This window comes from Trachurus trachurus (genome assembly GCF_905171665.1).
Source record: "Trachurus trachurus genome assembly, chromosome: 13".
Lineage (NCBI taxonomy): Eukaryota > Metazoa > Chordata > Actinopteri > Carangiformes > Carangidae > Trachurus > Trachurus trachurus.
In genome coordinates this window covers 12,824,989-12,847,720 of record NC_139892.1, presented here as the reverse complement: position 1 = coordinate 12,847,720, position 22,732 = coordinate 12,824,989, and the positions used below count along the sequence as shown (strand labels likewise).

The 22,732-nt window shown below is 40.4% G+C and overlaps 1 protein-coding gene across 1 annotated transcript in view; it reads left to right on the top strand.

The window, feature by feature from the left end:
• Positions 1 to 22,732, top strand: part of LOC310996423 (chloride channel protein 2-like) — a 165,392-nt gene that overhangs the window by 50,556 nt on the left and 92,104 nt on the right. The window contains exon 2 of the mRNA XM_083985815.1: positions 4,289 to 4,439. Coding sequence (XP_083841941.1) covers positions 4,289 to 4,439 — 151 coding nt within the window. The remainder of the gene's footprint in view (positions 1 to 4,288; positions 4,440 to 22,732) is intronic.

The following is a 22,732-nucleotide window of genomic DNA, read 5'->3' as shown; positions in this document are numbered from 1 at the left end:
AAATGTAAATGTGTCTGAAAGCTTCAAAATGAACGTGGCTGCACAAACTGTGTTTAGGCCTCGTTGGAGGCCACACTACAGGGCGGAGTGGGGCTGGAAGATGTTATCGTATGAATGACAAAAGTTGGGGCATTATTTCGGACAGTCTGTCGGCTGAGCGTTCAGAAAGTTTCACATACTGTAGATGCACAAATGAAAAGTGACAGAAAATCCTACTTAATTAATCTCTGCTTACCTTGTTAATTGCTGTAAGTGATCAGAAAGTTATGAAAATGTTTGATTAGTGTCCCTGTATCTCTCATAGGTACAGGGATATGAGATGCTGTTAGATCATCCAAGCATGCTGAGGCCTTAAAGTGACAGGTCAGGTTATTTGGAGGAGCAGCAGGAGCACCGGTACAGGAACTGAGCAAGGGGCCATTCGCAAAAATATTGTAGCCAAATTAATTTGAAGATTTTACCACTTAAACAGTCTTTGTCTATCTAAATCTATTCAAATATATCCTTAGTAACATTAGTTCTTATCATTAATTCTTTCTGAACCAACAATTAATCTGTAGAGCAGTTAGTTAAAGTGCATGCCATAAGAAAACAGTAGTTCAACGGTTCACAAACTGTAGCGCCAAAGGACGGATGGAGATGTTTGATGGCAAGGTGATGTGGCGAAAAAAATCAAAATAAAACAGATATTTAAAATGATATTTTTGACACATGAATTTGTGGATGGTCCCGTCCACATCAGCTCATTTCTCAGCTCCTGCTGCTTGTCTAAACTAAGAACACAATGACCTAAATCTATAACAGGTGACACAATGACTGTAGATAAACACCCCACACAACCCAAACTATCTCTTTAAGTTTATCGTTTCCAGGTGAATTTGTGACGACTTGGGGGGAAAGTAAATTGAGAAACAGTGTTTGAAGTAGATGAGTCACGTCTGCAGAGATTTTACAGGAATTTTATTGACTAAGCTTTATAAAAAAATACCAGGCGCGTTTGATATGGACAGAACTTGCACAAGACGAGGTTGTGGCGGTCAGGGGGTGGGGGAGGGGCGACAGCAGCAGTCGACCTTTTCTCAGCGTGGTTTGTGATAAACACTCATTCAGGCGCTTTTTGTCTTGACGTGAAGCCGTCGTCTCTGTGAACGACTTCCTGCCGTTCATTCAGGTGAATGCGCTTCATCCTGTGTTTTGACTGGAAGCTCTCTAACGTTGAGTCCCGCCCTGCTGTCAGTCGACCTGCTGTGATCGTTGACCCCAATAAAACAGCAGTGAACAAGTCGGTTTTACAGGCACACACACAAAGTTATGCAAGAGTGCGTGTGTGTGTGTGTCTGTGTGCGTGTGTGTGTGTGTGTGTGTGTGTGTGTGTGTCTGCGTGTCTGCGTGTGTGTGTGTGTGTGTGTGTGTGTGTCTGTGTGTGTGTGTCTGTGTGCGTGTGTGTGGCTAAAAATAGCCAGCAGGCCTCCACTTTGTGTGTTTTGCTGACTGTGTTTTATAAGGTGCCAAGTGAATATCTCCGTCATCGTTCTCAATTAAGCAAGTGCATGTGCATGTGTGTGTGTGTGTGTGTGTGTTGTCTAAACACTTTCTCCCATCAGGCCATGGGGGCCTCGTTCCGAGAAACACCAGACACCAGCGTCTGTTTCATCCTGTCGTGTGCGGAAATTTTAGTGAATCTGAACATTTGATGATTGAACCAGACGCAGGCGGAGAAGCTGCTGCTGCTGTGTAAACACGGCCGTGTCAGGGCTTTAAAAAGTTTTTAAAAAAGAGGAGGAAGCTGCACTGTTGTCACATAGACAGAGTCTGAGCTTTGTGTCAAGGTCGTGCCACTATTTATAGATCAAAACTGATGATTGTTCACATTGTGAGATATTCTGTAATTGACAGTTTTGATCCAGAGGCAGAAACACACAACATATGTAGAAGTGTTTAAATATCCTGAGACATGGGGTCAATCTGTCAAGTTATTAGACTTAATTGTTATTCTGAGATCATAATGTGAGTTTTACAGTAGTTACATTAAGTCAACTTCAACCTGTGGAAGACTGTATAGACTTACATTAATGGTTTGGTAAGAGTCCTAATTTACCATCTGTTTTATAGCTGCGGGGCCATATTATATTATATTACATTACATTACATTACATCACATTATATTATATTATATTATATTACTACCTTACTAATTATCTGACGTGGCTACAGCCCTATTAGCACTGTATTAAAGAAGAGCTATTGAGACGTTCATGCATGAATAGCTGACTACTTTCTTACTATTTCCACTTATGTCTCTGTTTCACTTTATGACCTTATAACTCCGACCCGAAGAAAGATTTTCAGGTGTCTGGACCTGAACTTATCTGAGAATCAAGCTCCTTCTCTCTGGGACAAGATGTCCCGTGTCCAGCCAAGAGCATCGGAGTGAAAGTGTTTTAATTATTGGGTCGGTTTGTTTTGGAGAAGAGGAGATGGAGATCTCTTTGGTTAATTAGGCTCCTTGGGGATATAAAAAACAAACCAACAACAACACTTTTCCCTAAACTGAGGATACAACAGCAGCAAAATACATCTTTTGTTGAAGGCTGAAGGCATAGTTTGATGTTAGAAGATAATATTAAATAGAGATTTTATCACATTTTGTTAGCGAATATTAACCACATTCATTAACTCTGTCAACACTTATCAAGCCTTTATAAAATTAATGACAACAACAACAAAAAATACAGCACCAGTAACAGATCTGATATGAACAGCATAAGCAACAGTTGTGGTTAAAGTGAGTCTTCTTCCTCCACTTCTACTTCTGCTTCTTCTTCCATCCTTACCTCTACTTCTACATATTCCTTTTTTATTCTTGTTCATCCTCCTTTACATATTCTTCTTATACATCGTCATATTCATTTTTCTTTTCCTACAGTATATATTTGTCTTCTTCTGTTTGAAATCTGATGCTGCAGCACCACAGTTCACTTGTGCACAGTGCACTTTATTTTTTGTTTTATCATTGTTACTAATGAGCCGCTAGATGTAAATTTCCCTTCAGGGGACAAATAAAGTCTAGATCCATCTAACTATTAAGACCAACGGCTCCAACATCCCCCACAAGAACAACATTAGCTCTTTCTGAAGTTCAATAGTTTAACACCATGCATATATAATAAGGACTGAGGCTGCAGCTATATAACACTTTAGACTTGAGGAGTAATAGATGTAAAAGCTTCAGGAGAATCAAACACATTGTGTGTGAAACATTGTCACAGCTGGATCGGTTTTGCATAAAACTGTTCTGTCAATAATCAAAGTTGATATATCTGTTGTTTTCTTTTCTTTTTTATTTCTTGCAATCTGAGGAAAACAATTCAGAAGTTACCCATCAAGACACCAATGTGGCTTCCTGTGACCTTTGCCCTTACGCTGTCTCTCATTGAGGTCCAGGGGTTAAAAATCTCCTGAGGCTGCATGTGTGTGTGTGATAATACTGATGTTTGATCCTTTTTATATCCAACATTTGCTCATCAGCAACTGCTGAAGTCGGCCCCGATGACCTTGATCGACCTGCTGAGGCGCGTTTTGTTGTGACGGGTGAACGAGAGGAAGTCATTAGTGGCCCTGTTCCTGTCCACCGCCCTGGAGCATTATGGGTGGGGGAGCCTGGTGTCTGGGCGGTGTAGAGAACTTGCCTCTTCCTGTCTCTTCTTGTACTGCTGACTTGACGTCTTTTTTTTTTATGTGTGTGTGTGTGTGTGTTTTGGGGTGAGCTTGTTTGTGTGTGTGGGTTGTTAAACTGGGGTCATAGTTAAGGTTGAGGTTCGGCCAGTGTGGAGCCACTGAGATGTTATTTGGTTTATTGCCGAGACTGTGAGACTGAGAGACTGATGTGATGTGTGCTTTTATGTGATGTGTGTGTGTGTGTGTGTTTTTTTTTATACGTGTGTGTGTGTGTGTTTCCTTGAAGGAAAAAGACAGGGTATTCCTCCACTCTGCCCTGCAGGCTGACCTCTGACCTGTGGGTTAGGGTGTGGGCCCTGATGATACAGAGGTTTTCCAGGTTATTATCAGTTTGAACAAAAGTAAAGCAGCCAGTCAGCAGCTCTGTGCCGTGTTGTTACATCACACCCTTTGTTTCTTTTACAAACACATGGAGACGATGCACAAACGCCAATAAAGTCAAATAAATTGATTGCACCTTTTTTCTGCAGCTCTCTGCTTTAATCTGCAGTAACCTACAGTATGTGCATTCAATTCCGAGGCTGATGTTTGCTGATGTGTCTGTTTGCAGATGTATGGGCGCTACACGCAGGAGCTTGGGGTGTACGCCAAAGAGGAGGCGGCTCGGCTGAGGGAGAGCGGGCAGCGGCGGTCGGTCACCGACCGGAGCCGGACCCTGGACCTGCTGGAGTACGACAAGGGACGCTGCGCAAAGTGTCGCAGTAAGTTTCACACCACGAGGTCGACGCTCGATGCTGCTTCTGCTGACAAACGGACAATCTTGATGGAAACTCTGTCGGTATTACTGATTGTTAAAGTGCGGTTATCAAGGTCGTACGGTGGTGTAGTGGTTAACAGGGTCTGGGTTCAATACCATCGGCTGTGGAGTGTGAATGTGAACGTGAACAGTTTGTCTCTTTGACGTTTTCCCACCTCTTGTTCTGACCCTTGGCGAAGGAGTAGTGTAGATAATGGATGGATTGATGATGATCCAGCATCTGCAATATGTGTTGTTATACAGCTAATTATATCAAATCAATCAATCAAATCAAATAAACTTCATTGTCCTGACAGAGAAATATGTCTGGGTGTATAGTGCTGCAGGCATAGAATAAAATAAAAAGCTATGAGAAACATATGTAGACAAACAATGTCTAATATAGACACAGTGGACATATCACACAACACAGTTTTAATTCGTTTTTCTGTATTGATCTGCTCATTCCTCTGATTTGGAGAAATCTTCATTCTTCATTCTTCAGGCTTGGAGCTGGTTTGGCTGAATTAAGTCAATATTTTCACATTTGACTTTGATATCATCAAAAAATGAAGAAAAAAAACATTACGTTGCTCTCAATGAAGGTCACTGATTGGCTATAAAACCATAATCAGTAAATAAACCATTAATTAAAACAAATCAAATTGCCTCCGACAGAACAGAACGTCAAGGAGCACCAACAGATCAAATGATGTCTACTACATCCACACTTATCATTTTAAAATGCATCTCTTTTGCTACGTCTTGACCTCCAGTCCACTTTAGTTGAAGATGGAGCTGATCCCATTTCGGTTTGAAAACTTGGTGGCTCGTTGTAGCCTGGACGGCAAAATTGGGGACCTTTGAAAACAATGACGTAGACGCTGGCGAACGCTCCATGATCAGGTCTTATCAGCCTCTTGTTGTCTTTGCTGCAGCTGTCGCCCAGGTAAATTCAGCATTTTAATCCCTCAGCTCTTTGCTGCTCATCATTTGTAGTATTTCAATCAATGGAGTAGAGAATCAACTATCCGGTTACGCCAACTCCTCATGGTCAGTAAACTGTACGTGTTTGGTCTGTGCTTGTTTAAGGTGTGTTGTAATGGACACATAGTTTCTGATACCGAGCCAAAACAGATCATTTTTGTTTCAAAGTGCAGTTTTAAAATGAAAACATAGTTGTATGGGTGGAGCCATCAATGGTCTTGATAACAACCCAAATTATTTATTAAGTAGATCTCCTCTGCAGTCAGAGATTTCATGTATCTACAGCCCAGTCCTGCTGGATCTGGATCTTAATCTGGAGGACCATGACCTGGAGAACTTGTCAATAAAAGCTTTTAGACTCAGTATTACACCTCTAGACGTTGTTGACATTTGATTTTTATCAGATTTATACATGGTATGTGTCAGAGCTTCATGTCGAGCCGACCCAGAGGTCAATAATCACGATGTCCTACACGTCCTCCTATCAACCATTCCTGCAGATTAGCAGGTTAAACAATAAACCAGGTGAACAGCATCAAAGCTTTTCTGAATTTGGAGGCGGCGTCTTCAGTTCACTGCACCAACGATCCACTCCAGCTGTTTGAGACTGTTTCTAGAAAGCACCTCTTAATGGACCGCGTCTGAGTTGACTCTGAGTCTTGTCGAAAGGTTTTAAAAGAACTTGGACCGAAAAAAGAAATTAATTATTTTCCCAAAACAGTTTCCGAATCTCCCCTCCGTCTACAAAAACAGGAAACCATCTCCTCCCCTAATGGTCTTCATGATGACTCAGTTGAGGAAATTCGTGCAATTTGACATCACAGCCGCGGTAGTGGTAAGTGTTGGGATTAGATAGTACATTATATCTGCCCCCCCATTAAAAGAAATAGTAACAGTATCCGCTTCATAAAGCAGCCTGAGCCGTCTTCAGCACCGCTGCCCAACGGGGGAAACATAATTTCTACATTACCTCAGTGCTGGAAATGCGATACCGACGGCACTTTGGCTGCTCTGAAATGGACTTAATGCTTTACTGCTCGGGAAGCATTGATCAGGCCGGACACTCGGAAAAGAGAGAGAGAGAGGGAGAAAGGAGGAGGGAAAGAGAGGGAACGACTGAGGAACGACTGGCTCAGCAATGTGTGGACAACACAAAGTCGGTGTATCCAGTCTTTAAACGCACGGGTGGTTTCATGAGCACATTCCCCCACCTCTGTCTTTGTACTGTTGCTAGTAATAATAATAATAACATGTGTGTGTGTGTGTGTGGGGGACAGATAATAATGAGATTAGATAACGCTGCGTTCAGGACACACAACAGGATAAAACCGGCTGTAAACACATGTAGGAAATGTCATTTTAAGTCCACGTCCAAATCTTTCTCCGTCTCTTTATTTCTCTAATCACATCTATTGTGTCTTATTAAGAGAATAAAATCATTACTAACAGCTTAAATCCCACTTTTATTGAGACAGCTCCCCCATTTTTCTTTTAAAAACCTGCAAATCAGATTAACACATCAAACAGTGTTTACAGGAAACATTGCTGCATATGTAAAGAACAGAATAAACATTTGTCCTTTTTTTGTCAGACAGTCACCTGAAAACTCAGCAATTGAGCCGTGTGCATGGGTGTTTGTAGCTGTGATAAAAATCAAGACCAAGGATTCACGCTGTGAGAAGAAGTTGCTGACTGATCCTGTGACTCCTGTGATTAATCAAATTAAAGGGCCGAGTCACAGCTCGTTCAGTGTGTGGTTAAAACAAAAGTCAGATGCTCCGATGAAAAAACATTAAAAAAGAATGATGCCTGTGGATGATCTCCCCATCACTTCTGGTGTAATTTGAGTTTTTTTTTTGTTTTTTTTTACATAGACATGTGATTACGGATTGACTACTGAGGAGGAGCATGACCCTTTCAAAATAAAACGCCCTCTTAAAGTATTAAAAATTTGACCCAGAAGCAAAAATTTTAACCACCACAGTTCTGCCTCTTGACAATAAAGGAGACTGGATGAAGTCGCTGCTGCTGAAGTGCTGCTGAGCATCTTCTCTCCCTCGCCGCTGCCTGTTCTGTGTAAACAGAGTGCCCTCTGCTGTTGACAAGTAAACAATGCACCCGGCACTCATCACTCACACTCTTTTGTCCTAAATGCTGCAGACCTGTGTTTGTGTGTGTGTCTGCTCTCATCTCAGTGATGAGATTTTTGCTCTTGTTTCTCTGGCAGCTGATGAGTCAGCTATCTGTCCCTCACCTCCCCCTCCTCTTCTTCCTGCCCCTCCTCCTCCTCCTTTTTCCTCTGTAAGGATCAGGACACCAAAATGCCACTGATCGAATTGATTTGTCACCCAGGAGGAGGTTTAAAACACAAGATGTGGTCTCTCACACACACACAAAATCAAATATAAACACACACACAGTGAGATAAAGGCATAAAACATGAAGGGACTGGCAGAAAATATATGTGAATATAAAAAAAACACACACAAACACAGACACACACATTCTTCTGTGGGTTATGACTACAGCTGCTGTGGGAGATACACTGATTCTCGCATCCACACACACATTAATGCACAGTGTCACCCCTGCTTAGATCGGCACAATCTCTCTTATTATTGCTCACTCGCCATCTTTTGTAATTTATATTTGCACACACACACACACAGAGGGGAGAAGCAAACATACACACACACGTAACATCCTCCTATTGGTTTGCTGCTGTTTAATGATGCTGAGTGTTGCAGCCAGCAGCAGCAGTATCTACAGCCCATCATCAGCATCCTCTGTCCCTGTAGGAGCTGTCATCATCTCAAGTGTGTGTGTGTGTGTGGTGTGTGTGTGTGTGTACAGTGAAATGTAATGACGGCCGAGCAGCTTGAACAACAGGTAGCATCTCTTTAATTATGGCCGGCAGTGTGTGTGTCAGTCACACGATGCTGCTGGCAGCTCAGTGCACAGTCCAGCCTGTTAATATGTATAAAGTGTCAGATTCAATAAGTGTCAGTTCTCATGGAGCAGTGTGACAAGTGCAGCTGTTTCTCCCCTTTAGGCTGGAGGGACTTAGAGCAGTCGATCAATATTACACTAATAAAGTGTGATTTTACAAACTTTTCTGATAAAACAAAACAACTGTAAAGTCTAATAGCCATCGACCTTCAGCATTGTTAAATAAAAATCTGTGTAGTTTACACCTTACAACAGAAAACCAGTGCTTTACAAAGCTAAAAAAAAAAATACAGTTACAGTAATAGGCTACTTATGTGGCTAAGACTAGAGTTAGACTTAATCATATTCATTTTAATATGTATATGTTTTAGTTAATGTTAAATAAATTTACAGTTGCTGAGGAGGGTTGAAAACCAAGCTGTCAAAACAAGACAATGAAATCTAGTTAAAATCTAGCCAGTAAGATAACAACGGCTAAAAGCTAAATTTACTTAGCTACTTTTCGCCACATAAATAGGACTATAGAAAACTAGAGCTAGCTAGTGAGATAACCATGGCTAACCCTTGGATAAACCTCCTACTGTTTACAATACTACTTTTGAAACCACATCCACATATTTAAATAAGATTATAATACATTTTTTATATCAGTTTCTATGATTTTTGAAGAATGTTTGCAGTAGCCTACTCTTAAAGTATCATCTCGTCTGTTAGCTACACAGTTAGCCTAGGCTAGGTGCGTCTGAATTCTTAAAAAACAAATTTTCTTAAATTCAGCTTTTTACAGTTATTGATCTACCTTCGAGAAAGTCATATTGTGGAAATGTAATGCACAGTTACACTAATGCATTTCAGGAGTAGGCCTATAGCTCCATTCAGATGCCACATCATCACCATTGCCTTTATCCTTTAATGAGTTCATTTATTGATATTTCAGACACATTGATAGGCTACTTATGTTTGCTTTTCTGTATTGTCCTGTTGCCTTTTGCACCACATCAGACATCAGCCATGTAGGTGTTTTTAAAAACCTTTCACCATCAAAAAAAAAAAAAGTGTTACATACAGTAGCAACAAGAAAGCACAACAGAAACTCTGAATATTATGCCACTAGGCTAATGAACTTTTGGTCAACTGTGGAAACTGTCACTTTACTCAAGTCGCTTTTCCAAATGTCCTTTAATCCAGGGTTATTCAAATGTTTAGTGTACATTAGAAATAGAGGTGGGACTCAGCCTCTATGATCAAAACACTTCAAAATACCTTCTTCCACATGCTTATAAGAGTCAAGTAACTTTATTCGCACTTGTCAAGCCCTGAAGTCTTTGACATGTCCACATAGCTTAATACAAAATACTGCAGCAAAGCTCACAACCTGAACCGGGATGGTGGTTTCTAAGCCCCGGATAAGACTTGTGAAGTTTAGAATTGATTTACTTTCCCTTTTTTTTTAGCTTTCAACTGGTGACTTTTAAGGCTTAACTGGTTCTTCCCCTCCAGCTATACCCCCACATCTATCATATACTTATAAGGCAGAGCCCAGCCTTTGCATCATCAGCCAGGACACCTTTGCCCTTTTTCAAGGCTGCGAAAAAAGCTGAGTGGGTCTTTTTCTGAAGAACTGTACATTCGCCCCAAGATCAGACAATCAGAGCAACTTGTTCTGAATCACTATTAGAAAAATAGACATTTATGGATGACTCACAACGCTGTGAAGGTGCTTTATAAATTCACTGATGTTGCTGTTCTTGCAGTTTCCCCCGCTGTAGGAGTATCAGCAGGTGAAAATTGCTGTATAGCTTTTTAACTTAAATCTTTAAGTGCCCACTTGACATAATGGGTCAGTGATGGTGATGACTCTGATCTTATGATACCTCGTGTCTAGAGGGTGAGAAAGGAGCTGTAGGTGCAGTTTAAATAGCCATTTAAGACAATTTAACTATATGAGGATGGTGGTGAGGTGACTGATATTAGGGAGTTAAGACACAGTATGAAACTTACAGTAAAGTTAATGTAGCGTTGAGTTATTTTCCCAGTTGGGATTTGTTCAGTGTCCGCTGATTAGAATCTAAATCACATAAAGATCAGAGATTCATTGATGCTTCATTGTGGACGCAAACAATCACAATGTTGAAAGATCTTAAAACTTGATCAAATTGACCCGTGGGCGGTATACAGTAGAATGACCAAATGACACTGTCAAATCATGATTAAAATCACATTTATCTAAGTTTGAGATTTGTCATTATTAGATATTTTAATGTAAGTTACATAAAAAAGCAATATTTTGGCATATTTTTGCCACCAAATGAATGTTATCACCTTCCCATCAATATTTTCCCATTAACTTTTTTAAACTGGAGTGATCAGAGTACAGTTGTTTCATTGCACAAATATATATATTCATATTATTAAATTGAAATTTACGTAAAGGCCTGTAAAAAGTAGACAAAAGCTGCAAACCGTTGTATTAACGATCTGTAGTTTACTTCATATGGCTGTCAATAAGTGTACTGGAGTCAAAACAACTGTATTTCCCTCCTGATTGTTGTGCAGATTCCTGTAAAATGACATCAACACGGTGCTTAGAGATTGTACTATAGAGTGAATGGACTCGGTTACTCTCCACTGAGTTGTGTTAATGAAAGTCTGGATAATGAACTGAGGTTTAAAATTTGGTTTATATAAGAATTAGTGGAGTTTGTCTGCTTGTAAAACGAGGAGCAGCAGCAATGGGGCTCCTTTTACCCACAATGCCTCCATTTGGATTCCATTAAGTGAAAAACAAGCGGCACAGGAAAGAACATACGGTGTTTTCACTCGCTGTTGGCTGTTCAACCACCCAGTACCGACCGTTCCTGTGGGAGGGGGTGAAGCCTGTTGTTGCATGAGTTGTCCAGCAGGGTGCAGCATCGAGCTTCACTGCAGCACAGTCAGGCGGCGGAAGCAGCAGCAGCAGCATCATGAGGCCAGGAACTGCAGCGTATAGGAGAGTGGTGGTGGTCGTTCTGTCTTCTGTGGTTATGCATGTGTGTGCATGTGTGTGCAATCAAGTGTGTCGGTTCTTGTTGCATGATCTCAGATAAATATTTGTTTATTCTTCGTCTTCGTTGTTAATTATTTCTTGCGTCAAGTCTGGTTTCAAATGAATCCCTGCACCAGACAGGGTTAAAAGGTAAAGATTACACAAGCAGGCTGATTACATTACTCTGCGTGTGCGTGTGTTTGTGCGTGACTGCAGCGTAACGAATTCTGTTAAAAGAGGTCAGCCATGAGAACGGACATAAAATATTCAGCTGACAAGAGGAACTACTTGCCCTGACACACACACGCACACACACACCGTGCAGCAGTAGAAGGTAACTCGCAGTGATGCACCAATCCAAATCCCAGTCGAGCTTCATTTACCCACAGATGTGACTTAGTGATCTGATGGCAGTTGCCAAAACAAATCGACATCAACTCTATCGGTTCTTATTCTTTTCTTTTCTTTTCTTCTTCTTTTTCTATCCCCCCAAAATCTGATCTGTTTTGCCTTTTTTTTGTATCTCTCCATCTCAATCTGTGTGGGAAGGGTCAGGTAACCTCCAGCTGTGACTGTGTGTGTGTGTGTGTGTGTGGCTTCAGGCTGCTGTCATTCACTCTCACTGCTGATGTCACGGGCTCCCACATGGGTTCCCAGCATCCTAGAAGGGACACACACACACACACACACACACACACACACACACACACAAAGCAGCTGTGTCCACAGGGTTGATGAAATATACACAGCTGTCTTTTTCTTTTCTCTTCCCTCCCTCTGTTTCCGTCCCTCCGTCCACCTGCACTGCTGCTATGTCATTTAATTGGGTCCAACACACACACACACACACACACACACACACACACACACACACACACACACACACACACACACACACACACACACACACACACACACACACAGACACACAGCATTTCGGTTCAACAGGTGTGATGTCAGCAGGAGCTCAGCATGGCGCCGCGTGTTGCTATGGTGACCGGCAGGCGCCTAGCGACCAACAGTTGCTCATATGCTCTCATTCTCTTTTCCTTTATTTGCTTCCTCTTCGTCTCCTTGTCTCCTCTCAATCTCTCCTTCCTCCCTTTTTCACCTCCTCCATATTATCCCTCATCTTCCCCTCCCTCCTTCCCTCTTTCTCTCTCTCTCTCTCTCTCCCCCTCCTGACTCACCCATTTTTTATTGAGATTGAAATGACAGAGCAGCGAAGCACCTGATTGGCTGATGGCCGGTCCAGGTGGACATTGGACACTGGACACATGTGCACACACTTTAATACTCCTTAACTATTGACACTTCCCATGCTGCCACTGGTTGTGTGTGTGTGTGTGTGTGTGTGTGTGTGTGTGTGTGTGTGTGTGTGTGTGTGTGTGTGTGTGTGTGTGTGTGTGTGTGTGTGTGTGTGTGTGTGTGTGTGTGTGTGTGTGTGTGTGTGTGTGTGTGTGTGTGTGTGTGTGTGTGTGTGTGTGTGCATGCATAAAAAATGTGTGTTTTCCTGGCCTGCTAATGTCTCCTGACATGTTGTCACAGCAGTTTAGGAAGGATTAGCAAAACAGAAGATGCAGGAATGTAAATTTTGAATCAGTCTAACTGGGCAGTGAAACCACACTGAATAAATATCCAAGTATTATCCACCCGATAATATTAAATTTGGCCTCATCTGCAACGATTAATGTGTTTTTTCTATCAATATAAGATGCACTAAGGAGACACAGTTAGGCTGAGAACTTGAATATGTATGATTAAGACTTGTCTGAGGGAAACAGAAGAGTAGAAACTCAGTTAGTTTGAGTTTTTTAAAATAACTTTTTATGGGAAAGCAATTTTTTTTTTTACAAATTTTAAAATGCCTCTTTAGGTGGACTTGACGTCAGTTCAAACCCCTCCTCTTTGCCCTTTTTTGGATTGGTTAGGGACAGAGTCAGGAGCTGCCAAGATGGCGATGGTGGAGCAGCCCAGCCTGAGCTTCTGGATTGACCTGCACTTGAGAAACCAGTCAGCAACATCACATATTGATTTGTTTATAATCTGTGGTTTGAACAAAAAAAGTAAAAATAAAGAAATAGCCAAGACCTGAAAAGTTTTAGGCCCTGATATATATATACTGTAAGGTCATTTTTGTTTTTACCGTCTTGTTTCTTCTTATTGAATGTGGATTTTCTGATCATTTTATTGGTTGAACCCCAGAGAATTTTGGTATTTTCATCCATCAGCCCTGGATAAACATAGTTAAGGACTCAAACTGGGGATCTCCACTAAATACTGCATTACTGTAAGATGACGTTCCTGAGTTGCTTGCACCGTCTTTATGATGCAATTTGCAAAGTTGGCAAATGTGTTTTAATGTTTATATTTCTTTAAAATGGTAGTGTATTCATTTTCTTTTCTTAAAACTATAAGGCGGTGATGATCTGTCCCGGAGAAGTTACAAGACACATGAAGTTTCATGGAATTCAGACAAAGCTTTGGTGAAATATCAAACCTCTACTGTAGCTACGTAGATATGTTGATGAATATTCATCAAACAGACTGCCGTACTGAAAGTTAAGATCAAGGTCATTAGTGCTGGAAGAACGGCAGAAATTGAAGGAGAGTGAAGGAATGAGACGAAGAGATTAAGAGGAGGATTAAAAAAAAGATGGATTTTCTTTCCTTCCTCAGTTTTATCAGATGTGTTTTAAACTCCACCAGTTGCTGTCGGGCCCAGAGTTTCCTCGCCGCCGCCCACCTCATCAATACTCATGTGGTAACACACACCACAGCTCCGACCTGCCGCTGATCCAACTGAACCAAACACAAATCAAACCACAGCGGCCGCCTGCAGACTTTAAAGGCTGAGCGGCTGCTGTGCATTTTACAGTTGAGTCACTTTACAGGAAAACAGCAGAAAACACTTCACAGCAGGTTGTGTTTCACAGAGTTCATTCATTCAACCTGACGAGCAATTAAAGCTCCACAAATCAATATTTTTACTACAACAATAGTTTCAACAATGGGTTTGTGATAAAACTGAAGTGGATATTGAGGCTCGGGTCTGCAGGGCAAATCTGAAATAATGTTTTTGTTTGTCTGTTTGATCTGAAACTGACGCATGTTCTGGGCTGCACAGTGCGCACAATAGTTATTTGCATGTTACACACAAAAACACACACACACACACACACTGTTAAATTGTCGCCTGTGTGGCTGAGTGTGTGTGAGGGAACTTTCACTTTAATATATCAAGTAACCAAGGAGACTCAGGCCAGTGATCAATATTTGATTCACTCAAGCAGATTGTGTGTGTGTGTGTGTGTGTGTGTGTGTGTGTGTGTGTGTGTGTGTGTGTGTGTGTGTGAGAAGCAGAAGAGGATGGTCTCGCATTGATTTTATCGTCTGGGCGACAGCAGGTTGAGCCAAGATGGCCACAGTAACGCTCACTTCATATTTAACTCACACACACACACACACACACACACACACACACACACCTGTCCCTGGGTCCCTAAATCACAGGTCCTGTGCTGACTCCAGTGTGTGGAGCAGGAGCGCTGCCAAACAGGGGACATTCAAGTCCAACAGAGAGATACACACACTGACTGTCTGTCTCTATTATATAAAGTATGTTTGATTCCTAATTTGACTATTGATTTGATTAAAGGCCAATGTTTGGTGAAATCCAAATTAAAGTTTCCCCTCAGAACTTTTAAACATCAAAACTTCTGATCTATCTATCTATCTATCTATCTATCTATCTATCTATCTATCTATCTATCTATCTATCTATCTATCTATCTATCTATCTATCTATCTATCTATCTATCTATCTATCTATCTATCTATCTATCTATCTATCTATCGTTCTATCGTTCTATCTATCTATCTATCGTTCTATCTATCTATCGTTCTATCTATCTATCTATCGTTCTATCTATCTATCTATCTATCTATCTATCTATCTATCTATCTATCTATCTATCTATCGTTCTATCGTTCTATCTATCGTTCTATCGTTCTATCTATCTATCTATCGTTCTATCTATCTATCTATCGTTCTATCTATCTATCGTTCTATCTATCTATCGTTCTATCTATCTATCTATCGTTCTATCTATCGTTCTATCGTTCTATCTATCGTTCTATCGTTCTATCTATCGTTCTATCTATCTATCTATCGTTCTATCGTTCTATCGTTCTATCTATCGTTCTATCTATCTATCTATCTGTCTATCGTTCTATCGCTCTATCATTCATTCGATCTATCTGTCTATCTATCTACGTATCTATCTATCGTTCTATCTATCGTTCTGTCTATCTATCGTCTATCTATCGTTATGTCTATCTATCGTTCTGTCGATCTATCTATCTATCTATCTATCGTTCTATCGCTCTATTTATCGTTCTGTCGTTCTGTCGTTCTATCTATCGTTCTATCTATCTATCGTTCTATCTATCTATCGCTCTATCATTCATTCGATCTATCTGTCTATCTGTCTATCTATCTATCTATCGTTCTGTCTATCATCTATCTATCGTTCTGTCGATCTATCTATCGTTCTATCGCTCTATCATTCGTTCTATCTATCTATCACTCTATCATTCGTTCTATCTATCTATCTATCTATCTATCTATCTATCTATCGTTATGTCTATCTATCTATCGTTCTATCTGTCTATCTGTCTATCTATCTATCTATCTATCTATCTATCTATCTATCTATCTATCTATCTATCTATCTATCTATCTATCTATCTATCCATTGTTCTATCTATCTATCGTTATGTCTATCTATCTATCGTTCTGTCGATCTATCTATCTATGCTCCACGTGTCTTTCCAACAAACATATTATAATAAAATGTACCTATACACCACTTTTCTAAACACACACTCTATAATCTAATCTATAATCAATAATAATAGTATTAATACGGTCATTAATAAATAAAACTCAGTATCTCTAAGCTCTGTTGAGTGAAGAGATTCTGTGTGAGACTCTCCTCCTGTCTGTCTGTCGGTCGGCTGAGAGGCTGAGAGGCGGCGAGCCGTCGTGATGCCGTCACTCAGGGACCGGTGGGGTTGCTAAAGTCATCAGGTCTCTGAGTCAGCAGGGAGCGGTTTGAGAGACCGATGCTGTTCCCAGATCAGTTTCTCTCCATCTCCGTCTGTGGCTGATGGTTTAAATGGAGGAGGAGAGTTACTTCTCCTCTCAGCCGTGAACAAACCTGAAGGAAATAAAGTGCAATTATAAAAAGTCTGTACTTCCTTCCTGTATCAGAGCGCTGAGTTGAGTAGAGACAATAAAAGCAGATTTATTTTGTGAAGCTGTTGCGTTTAGAGGTGAGTGTGTTCGCGCAGCTGCACGTGTGTAAATCACTGTGTTGAGTCTTTACTGCGACTGTGATCACACAGGCCAGAGTTTTATTAACGCCGTCGTTCGCTTTTATGTGTTTAGGATTGTGACATCATCAACATGTGGCTGTGACCGACGCCAAGGCTGCACGAGCTTTGTTCTTTTTTTATATTTTCAATTTATTGATATTCCTCCTCTGATTTCAGAGTTTGTTGCTTTTATTTCTTCTTCCTCGTCTTCCTCCTTTCTTCTCCTCCATCTTTCCTTCATTTTCATCGCATCTGTATCCATAAGTCTCATTGAACGTACTTGTCTTTTTCTGTGGTGTCTCCCATTTGTTTCTACTGTTGTCAGTCAATCAATCAATCAATCAATCAATCAATCAATCAATCAATCAATCAATCAATCAATCAATCAATCTGTCTTTCTTTTGTCTTCTATAGCCGATTTCTTTCTCTCTTTTTCTTTCTTTCTTTCTTTTTTAGCCTTTTTTTCTATCGATCTATTCTTTCTTTCTTTCTATACTTTTTCTTTCTGTCTTTCTATTTCTTTCTATTATAGCCTTTTCTTTCTTTCTTTCTTTCTTTCTTTTTTAGCCTTTTTGTTTCTATCGATCTATTATTTTTTCTTACTTTTTAGCCTTCTTTCTTTCTTTCTTTCTTTCTTCCTATCCTTTTTGTTTCTATCTTTCTATTCTTTCTTTCTTTTTTAGCCTCTTCTTTCTTTCTTTCTTTCTCCTCATATCCTTTCTCCACACCCTCTCCTCCTCCATCCTCTCCCCTCTTTTACTCTCCTTTTTCCTCTCCTTCCTCGCCCTCTCTTCCGTTTCCTCTCCATCCTTTCTCACCACTCAGCTCTCTTCACTTCTCCCTCCGTCTGCAATCCATCACCGCCTCCTCCGCCCCCTCATCGCCACTGGGTATAATCTGAAATGTATGTGTGTGTTGGTGTATCCCCCCCTCTCTCTCTCTCTCTCTCTCTCTCTCCATCCATCCATCTGAGCCCCATGTTCTGAGTTATTACTCTCTAATCATCAGTGAGCCCAGAGCTGATCCACAGCGCTCACTCACACAACTATTTTATTTCCATACTTTGCAGATTTGTATCCTCACTCGTCTTCAGAAGAAAACTTTTTATCTCTCCATCATCTTTATGAAGGGTTGGGAAGAAATCCTGTGGGAGAAGCAAATGAGGTTTAATAGTCTTCAATTAGTTTTTGCTCTTACTGTGTTTGTTGTAATGATCTCACAGTTTGTTCCTATCTGACTTTTATTATAGGGGCTGAAGATTTGATTGATCATATCTACTAACTGACTGCTCAATAAGACACTGTGAAAAGCTGAAATGTTGTGCCCTATAGCTAGTGTATGCGTTGATATGTCTCGTAGCACACATAGCTACAGTTAGCTTAGTTTTTCTTTATACCTGTTTTATTTCTTAAACCATCAAACCTTTAAATTTCATGCACAACTGTAAACAAAAAGCAGCCTCATAACTTTTTTGGATTCGGCGAATTTTAGCAGTAGCACCATGAAAAGTGGCTTTTAATGTTTCCAGATGTCTTGTTTTGGAGAGAAAATGTCTTAAAAACAGTAATATTGTGCTAAAACAGCAACAAAAATGGATGATAAAACAAGGCTACATGTAAAGTTAGCATCCTTGTTAGCAGATGCAAAAAGCAATGGAAACAGGATAAAACATCAGCAGTGTTATCATTTGAATGATATTTAGTCTAATATATAATACTTATGTATAAAATATATGTGTAAAATCAGAGAAAATAATACACTTAGCTGCTAATATTGGCTTAAATGCTGTTTTACTGACATCCTGGTTTTCATTCATGTTCCAGTCGTTAAAAAAAATACTTTTCTCAATATTTTTAAAATATTCTCAATATCACATGAATAAATATATACTATATAAATATCCTCACTAAATATTGTTAGCTAATGACCTGCCAGAAGCATAGTATGTCGAATTTAACAGCATTATTCGCCTTTTTTAGTAAATTTATATAGTCTATAGAACAGTATACTGTAGCTATAGAGTATATCAGTCTGTTATTATACGTAACCTCTCCTGTGACATAATAAATCATGTTATTACAGAAGTATTTCATTATTTTGTCACGTAGGCCTGTGTGTCACCTGTGGGCGCCCACCAGGTGAGTTAGTGCTTCAGCAAACACTCAATTTCCAGGAGTAAATATTCAGCCAATCTCGTCCATTATGATAATATATGTGTATGTGATCGAACCAGTAAGTCACCCTCATGAGAGCTATATCCTTCATTACCTAGACTTATTATAAAAGTGCCTGTCTTTTATGTCCTCTCCTCCTTTTATATATTCCTTCTTCACCATCTTATTTTTTCTCCATCCTTATCTCAGTCTCTCCCCTCTCCTCCTCCTCCTCCTCCTCCTCCTCCTCTTCCTCTCATCACCACTTTTATCCCTCTCTGTTTCAGGGTTTGCATTTTCCCCATCACTCTCTCCCTTCCTCTCTCTCTCTCTTTCTTTGCCGCCGCCGCTCGTTCATTTGCCGTGTTGCTGAGTTTGCACAGGACCTGCATCCATCACAAAATAATAATATTACGTGGAGAAATGGATGGATTTTTCTCCTTCATTTTACATTGAAGGGGGGGAAAAGAAACTTGTTTGAAATGAAGGATGGATTGTGCCGATGCGGAGCGACACTGCTTGTGTTTAACTATGTTATGTTATGTGGTCTTGTTATTTGTCCTCCAGGGTCAGGGTACCCGTATGTTCTGGAAGCCCCGGCCCACGACTTTATCTCTGGTAAACAATAGACAAAACATGTTGTGTATCACCCCCTCCCCCCCCCAGTCGGCTCCTGCAGCTCCAGCCCTCTGACACGCCCCCTAATAGCTACAGCTGCATCACTACGCCATCATTAATCTTTAATAAGTGATCATTAAGTGTTGCTCCAGCTTTATCAAGCACTTGAGAGACGTCCCCTCCCCCCCTTCTGCTTTCCAACATATTAATGCCGCCATCAATAATATTAAAATATTTATATATACATGTATATATCTTGTTTTTATGTCTATGTGTGTGTGTGTGTGTGTGTGTGTGTGTGTGTTTGTGTGTGAGGGCGAAAAAACAGGAAACAAACTCCAAGCCAAAGTCTGATGATCCTGCAGTTTGCAAACTAACGCCTGCACATACACACATGCACACACATGCACGCACACACATATTCACCTTGTGGCTTCATATTAATCAACAGCCAACATGAAAAATATCTGTATGTATGTGTGTGTGTGTGTTATTCCCACTCTGCTGTGTGTGTGTTTCTGTGCCAAAAAAGACTAACTCGCCCAGCCCAGCCTTATTACAGCAGCCTGCAGCTCTAATGGAAAGTAATAAAGGGCTCTGAACATCTTAGTTTAGCAGTGTGTTTTTTATATATGTGTGTGTGTGTGTGTGTGTGTGTGTGTATGTGTGTGTTTGTGTGTGCGTGTGTGTGTGTGATAGGGGAGATGAATGGTTCTGATTAGACAGTGCAAGCTGCAGACAAGCATGATGATCAATGTCTTCTTTCTTAGGGCTGCTTAAGAACAGATGAATGTGCCACGGCCACACACACACGCACGCACACACACAAACATAGATATATGCACACTTATGTAGTCCTTTTCCATCAGCTGTGTGCAGTGTGTGTGTGTGTGTGTGTGTGTGTGTGTGTGCATTCGCTTGCAACTTTTAATACTTTTTCTTTTGTTTCTCCTAAGATTGATGGTGTGTTTGCTTCATTTCTCTGCTTGCGTATGTATGAATGTGTAACCTTGTATGTATGCTGCTGTTTTGTGTGTGTGTGTATATATATATATATATATATATATATATATATATATATATATATATATATATATATATATATATATATATATATATATATATATATATATATATATACGTGTGTGTGTGTGTGTGTGTGTGTGTGTGTGTGTGTGTGTGTGTGTGTGTGTGTGTGTGTGTGTTTGGGTGTGTTGCTGTCATTTTAAATAACAGCAAAAAGGCATGTGCAGGGGAAAAGCTGTGAAATTGGTTGTGCTCGGGTGTAAAAGTGTAAATCAGTGCAGTTGTGTGTCTGCAGAGGACTGCATAACGGAAGTGCTGACTCGGCAGCGGCAGAGAGGGGCGGTTAGGATGGGGTGGGGTGGGGGGGTGTGGAGATGGAGATGGTGGGGGGGTTAGGGTGGGAAAAGTAGAGAGAGTAAGAGAAATGAATGGAGGCAGAGCGGAAATGGGAGGATGATTTGAAGGAGAGGGAAAACTTGGAGGAGGCAGAGAGAGAGAGATAGATAAAAAGACAGAGAGAGGGGAGGGAGGGAGAAATAAAGTGAGTGAAGGAGGCAGGGGGGCAGATGGATGGATGGATGAACGGATGGCAAAGGTCTGGGGATTGGATAGATGAAATAAATGGAGATGGAGTGAGAAAGGAGGAAGAGAGAAGAGGTGCAGAGCGTTAGCAGCAGGTCCCTTGGCTTTTGGTTCACCAGGCTTTCATCCAGGAAATGAAACAACTTACCCCTCCCTCGCCTTTGTGCACGGGGCTACACACACACACACACACACACACACACACATACACACACACAAAAGATAGAAATATGTTTCCCCAGCGCATTTATACTTTCTCACCCACAATTAAGTTGATGGACTGTTATTGTCATCATCACTGTCGTCTACCTGTGTGTGTGTGTGTGTGTGTGTGTGTGTGTGTGTGTGTGTGTGTGTGTGTGTGTGTGTGTGTGTGTGTGTGTGTGTGTGTGTGTGTGTGTGTGTGTGTGTGTGTGTGTGTGTGTGTGTGTGTGTGTGTGTGTGTGTGTGTGTGTGTGTGTGTCTGTGTGTCTGTGTGTCTGTGTGTCTGTGGCCTCTGGAGAAATCATACTGCTGCTTTCTGAATCATCTGAATCACATCATGGCAGCCTCAGTGTTGATGCAGAGCTAATTTTGTTCCATCATCATCACCACCAGTGTTTGACTGAGGATCATAAAACAGAAGCTCATCAGAGTTAATTAAGACATGAACTGTCAATAAGGTCTCTAGTGTCAGGACTCACTGTACAGTACACACTGCTGATCAGAGCCAAACTGATCGTTAATGACCTTAAATCATCAGAATATGTACATCATTAACGTGTAACACTTTTAATTAAGGTGACTCATCTTAACCCTGAAATATCCGAATGTTTTTATATCAGAAATATGTTGTTTTTTTTTAATTATGTGCATCATTTGTAGTGGGCGTACAAATAACACAAATGGTCCCCCATCACACTTGTTGCAAATGTAATTAATTATCACTATTTTCATTTTTCAGTTTCACTCACTTCACTACAGTGAGGTGTTCGTTCTCATTACTGACTGTCTCCTGATGAAGTTTTGACATAGACCTGTCCTTGATAATCAATCGATGCGTGTTCATTAGATCATAACTGAAGCCAAAATTTGATGTTAATGAGCTTTATTGACCATAAATATCCAAAATAAAGTGTAAACAGTTGCCATGAGTTGGAGTGAAGTTACCAAACCAGATGCAATTATAGAAGAATATTATGCCCTTATTTCTGGGAATACATAACTAAAGACAAGAGCAAAGCTGCCGTTTTCATGCATGGCACCATGTTGATTAAATATTTTTGGTGGTTTATAGTGCAGAGAGTTGATTTTTCACTATAAAAGTGGAGACATGTTAAATATCTTTCTTACAAAATCATCAGTTGTAGGCTTTAAAAACAGATTTTGTAAAAGAAACTTTTTTTTTTTTTGCAACAAGCCTGTCGTGGCTCTTTAATTTCAACTAATTAGTGTAATAAACTTAAAGTTGTTTAGTTTTTTTTTGTCTGGAAATCTGGAAGCACATTTAATTTTTTTTTTTTTTAAGTCAATCAGCCGACTGAGACTTTAGTTTTAGGG